This window comes from Sphaeramia orbicularis, chromosome 24, assembly GCF_902148855.1.
Source record: "Sphaeramia orbicularis chromosome 24, fSphaOr1.1, whole genome shotgun sequence".
NCBI classification, from domain to species: domain Eukaryota; kingdom Metazoa; phylum Chordata; class Actinopteri; order Kurtiformes; family Apogonidae; genus Sphaeramia; species Sphaeramia orbicularis.
The window spans coordinates 49,899,320-49,909,810 of record NC_043979.1 but is presented as its reverse complement, the minus strand read 5'-3'; the positions used below and the strand labels follow the sequence as shown (position 1 = coordinate 49,909,810).

General features: G+C 45.7%; 1 protein-coding gene across 1 annotated transcript in view; it reads right to left on the bottom strand.

Moving 5' to 3' along the window:
* Nucleotides 1-9,947, bottom strand: part of LOC115414896 (T-lymphoma invasion and metastasis-inducing protein 2-like) — a 41,485-nt gene extending 31,538 nt beyond the window's left edge. The window contains exons 1-4 of the mRNA XM_030128257.1: nucleotides 9,831-9,947; nucleotides 6,520-7,485; nucleotides 4,817-5,255; nucleotides 3,873-4,048 (exon numbers count right to left, since the gene is read on the bottom strand). Of these exons, the coding sequence (XP_029984117.1) occupies nucleotides 3,873-4,048; nucleotides 4,817-5,255; nucleotides 6,520-7,479 (1,575 nt within the window). The 5' untranslated portion in view covers nucleotides 7,480-7,485; nucleotides 9,831-9,947. The remainder of the gene's footprint in view (nucleotides 1-3,872; nucleotides 4,049-4,816; nucleotides 5,256-6,519; nucleotides 7,486-9,830) is intronic.
* Nucleotides 9,948-10,491: the final 544 nt, after the last annotated feature.

Below are 10,491 nucleotides of genomic sequence, written 5' to 3'. Positions count from 1 at the left end.
CCTAAAACCACATCGTAAAACGAGAAAACAGATTCGTACAGTATGTGTAGAACTACAGTTCAGTCAGTTCAGTCTTCTAAATGTGAATCTGATCCAGTATCTGTCTCATTTCTGTTCCAAATATCTGATCCCACTTCAAACCAGACAGAATCAGCTCCAGAGGAACTGTTCACTGAGACAGAAGAACTGATTTACAGACAACAGATCTGAAAATCTGAGTTACACTGATCTGAACAACAGCATTTACACTGGTTCCACTGGCAGATTATTTAATTCAAAATTTGTTTTGCATAATTAAAGATGTTTTTTTTCTTAATTCAAGATTTTTTTTTCTTAATTCAAGATATTTTTTTTTGCTTAATTCAAGGGTTTTTATTTCTTAATTGAAGTAAAAATAATCTGCCAGTGGAACCAGTGTAATGCTCTTGTTCAGATGAGTGTAAATCAGATTTTGTAGATCTGTTGTCAGTAAATCAGCTCTTCTATCTCAGCGTACAGTTCCTCTGGAGGTGATTCTGTCGGATTTTTTTAAGTGTGATCAGATATTTGGAACAGAAATGAGACAAACACACTGGGTCAGATTCAGATTTTTTCCAGTGCAGGGACATAATTCTACACATGAACCCTCAGGTATCAGATGTCCTACTGCCCTCAAATGCATCATCTGCACAGAACTGGACTCATGTCAGATGTTTTCATACAGTTGGTTTTTACCCTGTTTTTGTTTTTTGGTGTTGAAAGGGTTAAATTCTTCTACTACTACAGACTGATCCACATCTCAGTGACGACAGGAAATGCCTGAAGTAACACCATCATTACGGAGCAAAAACAGAGAAAATCCAAAAATGTTTGTGGTTCTGCTGAAAAAAAAAGCCAAAAAACTAAACCACGAGTTCAGCGACGCCTTCGCTGACCCTGAAGAAACAGAGCATGATGGGAAATAAACCCAGCGTGACATGTGACGACTGAAGCAGACGTTGGTATGAAAACACACAGAGTTAATAGGACGAACACAGAGACAGGGAAGTGAAGGGGTCCTGGTGCTGCCTTCAGGGGGACTGGGACGAAAGAGTTTGACCTGTGACAAACACATTTAGTTTTTTGTGTCAGATTTGTGAAATCCCACAGACGGTGAAGGTTAGTGCTGGAAAGGATCTGAATCAGCTGCATTTTCTACTGCGTTCCTTTTCCAAAATCACACTCAAACCTTAAATGAATCCACCCGTTTTTATTGTGATTCCACATGAATCACCCTCTACATCACAGGTGTCAAACATGCAGCCCAGGGGCCAAATCTGCCACCACCCCCCCCCCCCCCCCCCCGCCGCCAAAGGTTCTATTGCGTCCCTGCAGGATGAAAGTGCATAACTGAACCTGAACAGTCCAGGTTGAACAAATCCTTTAGGTTCAGGTTCCACATACAGACACATGTGATCTACAGTTAAAAGAACAACACAAGAAACCAGAAAGAATGACAAACACACATTTACTGTGAACAATTATGTGGAAAAAATGTAAGTGAAAAAAATCACATTACACTGTGAAAATATTTACATTTACAAAACTATTCTTTCACAATAAAATGCAAATAAATACATAAATAAACACACAGATGAACAACCTGAAATGTGCAGTTTGAACAATATTCTGCCTGTTCCTAAATGTTTCTGGAACACTGTGTGTGAATGGACATGTAGAAATAAGTAGTCCAGGCAGAAGAGTGTTCAAATTGCACTAATTTTTCCAGTGAAATTTCGGTTTTTTCAGGTTATTCACATCTTTTTTTGTAAAATGTAAATACTTTCATAGTTTAATTGTTTTTTTTTTTGGTACTAAAACAAAAAAAAAACACCTTGGATTTGTCATTATTTATAGGTTATTCAGTCATTATTTTACTGGTCTGGCCCACCGCAGATCAAACTGGGCTGAATATGAAGCTGAACTAGAATGAGTCTGACAGAACTGCTCTACATTTAACCTTTAAGTCATTTATCATCATCTGTTATCATATTAACTTCCACACTTTGTATTTTTCAGTGGAAATCAGCTCATTTCTCATGTAAATTCAAAGGTTATTGTGTTGAAACAGAAGAATGTTTTTAGTCAAATCTCTCATTAACTGAACACAAACCAAGTATCTTCAATCAATAGAGACCAAACTGGAAGAAAAATCCACGGCACTCTCTTTAAACATTAGAATGCCTTTATTAACATGGCACGGCCATATTTAGGTCTAGATATGAATAAAGGCATTCTAATGTTTAAAGGGAGTGCCGTGGATTTTTCTTCCAGTTTGGTCTCTACTTTACGAATCCCCTTTTCTAAAGAGCACCGCAAACAAACTCTTTTTTTGTCCAAGAAGTATTCCTTCCCACAAATTTTTGAACTTTTATCTTCAATCAATGTTATTGATCCAACAAAAAAAGTGACTTTTTCAGTAAAACTGAACATAAAAACAAGCATCTACATCAGAGGTGTCAAACATGTGACCCAGGGCCCAAATCCAGCCCCCCAAAGGGTCCAGTCTGGTCCATTAAAGGGTCCAGTCTGGTCCACCAAAGGGTCCAGTCTGATCCACCAAAGGGTCCAGTCTGATCCACCAAAGGGTCCAGTCTGGTCCACCAAAGGGTCCAGTCTGGTCCATTAAAGGGTCCAGTCTGGTCCACCAAAGGGTCCAGTCTGATCCACCAAAGGGTCCAGTCTGGTCCACCAAAGGGTCCAGTCTGGCCCACTAAAGGGTCCAGTCTGGTCCACCAAAGGGTCCAGTCTGGCCCACTAAAGGGTCCAGTCTTGTCCACCAAAGGGTCCAGTCTGGCCCACTAAAGGGTCCAGTCTTGTCCACCAAAGGGTCCAGTCTGGTCCACCAAAGGGTCCAGTCTGATCCACCAAAGGGTCCAGTCTGGTCCACCAAAGGGTCCAGTCTGGTCCATTAAAGGGTCCAGTCTGGTCCACCAAAGGGTCCAGTCTGATCCACCAAAGGGTCCAGTCTGGTCCACCAAAGGGTCCAGTCTGGCCCACTAAAGGGTCCAGTCTTGTCCACCAAAGGGTCCAGTCTGGTCCACCAAAGGGTCCAGTCTGGTCCACCAAAGGGTCCAGTCTGGTCCATTAAAGGGTCCAGTCTGGTCCACCAAAGGGTCCAGTCTGGTCCATTAAAGGGTCCAGTCTGGTCCACCAAAGGGTCCAGTCTGGTCCATTAAAGGGTCCAGTCTGGTCCACCAAAGGGTCCAGTCTGGTCCACCAAAGGGTCCAGTCTGGTCCATTAAATGGTCCAGTCTGGTCCACCAAAGGGTCCAGTCTGGTCCATTAAAGGGTCCAGTCTGGTCCACCAAAGGGTCCAGTCTGGTCCACCAAAGGGTCCAGTCTGGTCCATCAAAGGGTCCAGTCTGGTCCACCAAAGGGTCCAGTCTGGTCCACCAAAGGGTCCAGTCTGGTCCATTAAAGGGTCCAGTCTGGTCCACCAAAGGGTCCAGTCTGGTCCATTAAAGGGTCCAGTCTGGTCCACCAAAGGGTCCAGTCTGGTCCACCAAAGGGTCCAGTCTGGTCCATTAAAGGGTCCAGTCTGGTCCACCAAAGGGTCCAGTCTGGTCCACCAAAGGGTCCAGTCTGGTCCATTAAAGGGTCCAGTCTGGTCCACCAAAGGGTCCAGTCTGGTCCATTAAAGGGTCCAGTCTGGTCCACCAAAGGGTCCAGTCTGGTCCACCAAAGGGTCCAGTCTGGTCCATTAAAGGGTCCAGTCTGGTCCACCAAAGGGTCCAGTCTGGTCCACCAAAGGGTCCAGTCTGGTTAGTTGATTGTATTGAACTAAAATCTCCCAAACTGGATCCATGTGGCTCAGATCAGATCCAGGGTTTTGGTGGTCCGGGTCCACTCACCTGGAACAGGTAGACGTCCCCGTGGGCGTTGCTCAGACAGAACACGTGTTCTTTTTTGGGATGTTCGGGGACGGCCTGGACGATGCCGTCGTCGGCCTGAAGGGCGTATCGAGGCGACAGCTCCACGTCGGCGCCGCCGCTCCTGCCGTACGTCTGATAAAACAGCAGAGTGCAACCTGGAACGACCACATGACACCAGGTCAGTAGAGTTCACCAACTCCAAATAAAACTGCACTGATCCATGAACTCAGACTAAAGTTAAACCCGGCCTGCTTTGGTTTTCCTATGTACAGTAGGACTCCAGTAAAAACACCTGAAATGACCGCTTCGACACATCCTTAGCCACCTAGCATAACTGTCTATGCCACATTTTTTACAGTGTTAGGAAAGTAAAGTTACGCAGAAATCACAATTTGGCCAAAAATATGACTTAGGCAATTATGCTATGATGCTAACGACAGAAGTTAAGGCTGCTGTGGTCAGTCAACCTCTGACTTTTAAAAGAGCATTTTAAGCTCTGTGATTGGATGGTTACTTGAGTTAATTGTATCTTTTTGAAGCCGGAACATTTGTGAAATGTTGTGCATCTTGTGATCGACTTTTCCAATGTTTTTATTGTTGCGTTTTTCATGTTTTACTTGTGGGTTTTTTTCATGTTTTTACACCCTTTCTGTTTTTTTCCATCTGTTGTTTTCATGTTGTTTTGTCTTTCGGGTCAGTTTTGTTGTCCCTGTTCAATACATGAACTCCACAAACATCACCTTATTAAATGTGGAGCTCCTCAGGGTTCTGTCTTTGCTCCACTCAACTTCAAAAACTCCAGAAATCCTAAAACCACGTGAACATTTGTGACCTGTGCTGCCTCTGCTGGCGGTTGTGGGCAGTACTTTTCATTGTGGGCGGTACTTTTCATTGTGGGCGGTACTTTTCATTGTGGGTGGTACCTTTCAGTGTGACCCAGTAGTGCCTCCACTTGCGTCGGGCCACCAGCTCCAGTTTCCGCTCCTTGTTGAGGGTGAGGAGGGCTTTGAAGGACAGCCAGCCCACCCTCCTCACCACCCCCTGGTCCTTCTCCAACAGAACCTCCATCTGCTGCCCCCGTACCACCTCCTCTTCCTCCTCGTCTTCCTCCTCCTCGTCATCTTCGTCCTCCTCCGATGCGTCGCTCAGTTCGTCGGTGCTGCTGCTTCGTCTCGGTTCCAGCTCCTGCATGAAGTTTTCATAGATGTTCTGGCGCTGGATGGCACTGCTGCGCTGGTTCTGGTTCTGGTTCAGGCTCCTGGAGGAACTGAAGTAGACCGGAGGGAACTGGTTCTGGTTGTGGAGAGGATTACAGGACCAGAACCTGCTGGAGTCCACAGTGGTGTCTCCACTGCAGGAGTCCTGAGGAGGAAGAGCACAAAGAGCAGAGTGAGTGTACCGAGTGTTCGGGCTTCATCAACAACTGAAGGGAGAAAAAAACGAAAGAAAGGAACGAATGAGTGAGTGAGAATTCAAAGACCACAACAGTCTCATACTGCACTTGGGGGGGGGGGGGGGGGGGGGGGTAAAGCAGGGGGGGTAATACTGAACGGTGAAGGGGGGATCATTCAAAGAGCAGAGGGAGGGACTTCCCCTCAGTCCAGGTCCTTCCTGCCTGTGCCATCAGTTATTGGATGTTGTGCATACGACAGGTGTTTGGTTTCACTGGATTATTTTACAGTACTTTGATTGTACATATTATATATTAAAATATCTTCTATTCTGTTTTTATCACTTCTTCCTTCCATTCTCTCTCTCTCCCTCTCTCTACCTCTCTTTCCCTCTCTCTCCCTCCTCTCTCTCTTTCCCTCTCTCTCTCTTTCCCTCTCTCTCTTTCCCTCTCTCTCCCTTCTCTCTCTCTCTCCCTCTCTCTCTCTCCTCTCTCTCTTTCCCTCTCTCCCTTCTCTCTCTCTCTCCCTCTCTCTTTCCTTCCCTCTCTCTCTCTCCCTTTCTTTCCTTCCCTCTCTCTCTCTCCCTCTCTCTTTCCTTCCTTCCCTCTCTCTCTCTCTCTCTCTGATGTCGCCACAAAAAACTTATGAGTAATGTAAAATTTAAGCTTGACCAGTCGACATGTATCACAGTATAAATCAGATCATTATTTCATTTATGTTGTGATACATATTGACTTCATCTGATATGAACTAAATTATCGCAGTATGATTTGGTTCCGTATCGCTCAGCCCTACTCAGGTTTTTCACAGTTCAACTGGTCTGATTTAGTTCTTGAAAACGTTTCATCTTTCATCTAAGACACTTCATCAGTTCATCAGGTTCCCTAATCCTAGGTTCTGCTGGTGGTCTGGTCCTGGTTCCACACTGGTACCCCTGTCTCCGAAGTGTCCCAGACCAGCTGGAGATAGTTCACTGACACACCTCTAAGTGTCCAAACTGCCCCCCAACTGCTGACAGCAACCCACCATGCAACATGTTCAACACCAAATCTACGCTACGTCCATAGACCTCTGACACCTGCACCTGAACTGGGCCTGACACCTGCACCTGAACTGGGCCTGACACCTGCACCTGAACTGGGCCTGACACCTGCACCTGAACTGGGCCTGACACCTGCACCTGAACTGGGCCTGACACCTGCACCTGAACTGGGCCTGACACTAGCAGAACTCACCTGGATCCTCCTCTTCTTCCTGCTCAGACTTCCGGTCCAGTCGCTCAGACGCCGGATTCGACTCTTCAGGAAGTCCTTCCTGCTGCTGGTGGACTCTGTACGGCGGCAGGGTAGCGTACAGGAGGAGTAGTGGTCCTGGCCTCCTCCTGACCCCTCCTCCTCCAGGATCACGTCATCCAGCAGCGCCGCGGAGGCGGAGGCGGAGGCGGAGGCAGTCAGCTGCTGCTGCAGGAGCTCAGGTGAGATGGGGAAGGCGGGCGGGGAGCTGTGGTTGGTGTAGACGTCTGCGACAGGCGGAGCCAGACTGAGGTCCGGCTCCGGCTGCAGGATCACAGAGTCCCCGATGCCGCTGTCCTCGGTCCGTCCCGAGCAGCAGGTGCTGTATCCTCCAGGTGAGATGTCGTCCACTTTTGCTGAGAAGAAGGAGTGGTAGGCGGAGCAGTAGGAGCTGAATCCGCTGCCGTTGTCCACATTCTGTCCACACACAAACACGTTGTCGCTCAGTTCGCCGCCATTCCCCCACGGCGAGTCGTACCAGGAGCCGTCCGAGCTCAGCGAGCTGCCCTTGCTGGTGCGGAGGGAGGGGTCCGGCCCGGCGCCAACGGTCCCAGACGACGTGGTCAGTCCCTGCGTCTCCACGGCAACCCTGCTGTTGGTGAACTCCACTCGCATGCTGCCATCTTTGCTGAGCAGCACCTTAGGGCTGCCTCCGCCGCCGTTTGGCAGGGATGTCCCGTTAAGTCCGTTGCCGAACTGGACAGGAACTTGTGAGGACACCCTCAAGTTGGGGGTGGAGTCATACTTCCAGGAGGCGGGTTGATTCACGTAGCTCGTCCCCTGACTCCTGTTGCTGTTCCACCAGCCGCGAGCGGACGGAACCTCGTCCCTCCTGGACGAGAACCGGAACGAGGAGGACTTTGGAGGGGGAGCGAAGCTGCTTTGACTGTCTGTGTTTCCCATCACCACCTGCAGGAGGACGACAGCGGGTTAACACGCCGCAACTTTTACCGTTTAATAGGGCTGTGTATCGACAAGAATCTGGAGAAATGATACAAATCCCAATACTAGGATCACGATACGATATATCATGATACTGTTAAAAAGGCCATTTTTTGTTTGTTTCTTATTTTTTAATGATTATTTCCTTGAAGAACTGAATTACACCTGAAATATACACAATTACTAAACACATTTTTATTTGATCCCAACAGGATCTAATGTTCTATCACAAAATGTTCCTGTGTTCAAACTGAAATTGTGTTTTCCAGACATTCCAGTTTCAGATCCTGTTCAAATGTTCAGATTCTATTAGTTCACAACTAACATCAGAACAGGATTGGAGTTCAATCCAACAAAGGAACGAACAGTATTGAATAAAAGAGTGTTAAAAATATCGATACAATACTTTTTAATATCGAATAAATAAATAAGAAAAAAAAAGAAAAAACAAAAAAAAAACAAAAATGAACCTCCACAATATCTGCATTTGAATAAATACCTAAAAATATCGATACAGTATCACGAAATGAAATAATGCGATATATTGCAGATCCAATATTTTCTTACAGCCCTACCTTTTAACAACCACCATTTTCACAGACCCTTAACATGACCTGAACAGCCACCAGCTGACGTCAGGCGGTATCTTCACAGTTAGCTTTACTCCTTTACTTCGCACATTCATGATTATTTTACAACATTTGAGAAACGACACCTTAAAAACAAACACATCCACTGGAGATTCAGAAAACCCAAATGGGTGTTGGTTCAGTCGTTAAAAACCTGAACTAACCCATCAAACCTGAAAATGAAACCACAACAGCTTTTGGACGTCCTGCTGATTATTGATGACTTGTTGCGGCTCTGGTTTTAAAGGGGCTCACATGTCAACAGGTCAGTTTCCATGACGACAGGACCGATATCTCCTGCTGATGAAGACCACGTAAAGCAGCTGAAACCTACCGGACCATCGACTCAGAGCGATTCATCAATCAGAGAATCAATAACATAAACAGCGTCTGCTGTCATGATCGATGCTTTGACACACTTTGAGTTTCGATGGTCGAACGCGTCACAAAATCTGTTTTTTACATTTTATAAGTTACGGATGGAACGGTCAACCCATCAATAAATAAAACCAATAGAACTTCCAAGGTCGACTGAAGTAACAAAGACGGACCTTTAGAGCAAGACGAACTCCACAAATATCAACTTATTAAATGTGGCGTTCCTCAGGGCTCTGTCTTTGCTCCACTTAACATCTGTTTCACCTCATTAACCATCATGTGAGTGCAGGTGTAGTGTTATTGTTCTGACATCACATATATTACATACTGTATGTGACTTTTTAATATATTTTCATTGTTCTAATTTCAATAAAAGGAGGTTTGTTTGTTTTTTTTAAAAGCCAGGAGTCGGACGTTGAAAGTTAGTTAAATTAAAGTTAATTTCACGTTAGCTTTACGCCAGCAATAGTTAGATCAAGAAAGAACTCGCATTTATATATATTTATCCTCCTCAGACCCAGGAAATGTCAGCAAAGTACCAGCTTTTTCTGTTTTTTATTAAATCAGTGCCTCTATTGGAAACATGATGATGCAACAGTTTTTTCAGATGCAGTTTTTAACATTTTTATGGAATGTCCTTTGTGGTGGACAGTTTTCTTTTCTTTTTTTTTTTTTGTTTTTTGTATAAAGTTGTGAAACTCTTGTCCACAAATGTGGACAGAAAACCCATATCTGGGTCTGAGGAGGATAAAAACACATGAATATAAAAACATTTACTTTTACTTTTATGCATTTGGCAGATGCAGGGGAAAAACTAAAATAAAAAAAATACAAGAATAAAACAGCTTTTTCCTTGTTTGTTTCCCTTTTTTCCGTTTCCTTTAGTTTGAGTCTCTTCTCCTTGTTCATGTCTCTAATCAGCTGAAGAGCTCTGAGGACAGGGTGTGTTACATTATGGGTAAAAACGACAGAAACTCAACAGATGACGTCCTGTTCCCACGTAAACCAACAAGTGTCAGCTCCGCTCACATCCTCCTCATGTCTCCTGTTGTCCTCTGTACACAGACTGAACCCACCGTCCACTGTCCACCCGTCCACTGTCCACCTGTTCACTGTCCACTCGTCCACCGTCCACTCGTCCACTGTCCACTGGTTCACTGTCAACTGTACACTGTCCACTCGTCCACCGTCCACTGTCCAATCGTCCACTGTCCACTGACACTGTCCACCCATCCACTGTCCACCGTACACTGTCCACCCATCCACTGTCCACCTGTCCTCAGTGTGTTTGGGGGTTGGACTTACCTCTGGTCCTCGGTGCTCCTCAGAACTCCCTGGTCTCCGTCATGTTCTCTGGACTCCTTCTTCTCCACTGAAGCCCTCCGTCCGTCCTCTCCAGCTGCCGCCTCACTCTCTCTCTCCTCCCTCTGTTTGTCTATCTCGCTCGACCTCTGTCCTCATCTGTGGGGGAAGAACAGAACAGAAGGGGGCGGGGCCTCAGTACACAGACTTTCCTTTTGTATCCCTCCCCTCCCTCCCTCCCCTCCCTCCCTCCCTCCTCCTCTAAAGCTCTTCCATGACGTCCTTCTCTGGGACCGTTGTTTATTTGGCTTTTCAGGAAAAACTCTGTTTCCTTTTACGTGTTTTGACGCAGCGTCGATCGCAGGCTGAGCTCATCGAACAGACGCTATTTTAAACACCGCAAAAGGGTTTCTAAGGCGTCAGACAGAATCTGCAGATGAATTTAACAAGTGAAACCCACAGATTCAGATCAAACAGAGCAGTTTATACTGAAGAGAAAGGGAATCTGAAGAAAAGAAAAGGAGAAAATAGACAGGAGAAAAAAGGAGTAAAAGACACGATGAAAAAAGAAAAGAAAGAAACAAACTCAGACTCACTTCAGTTTAGTTTTGTCACATCTTTTGCACAGTTTTCATCATGACTTTCGTGTCATTTTCGATTAGTC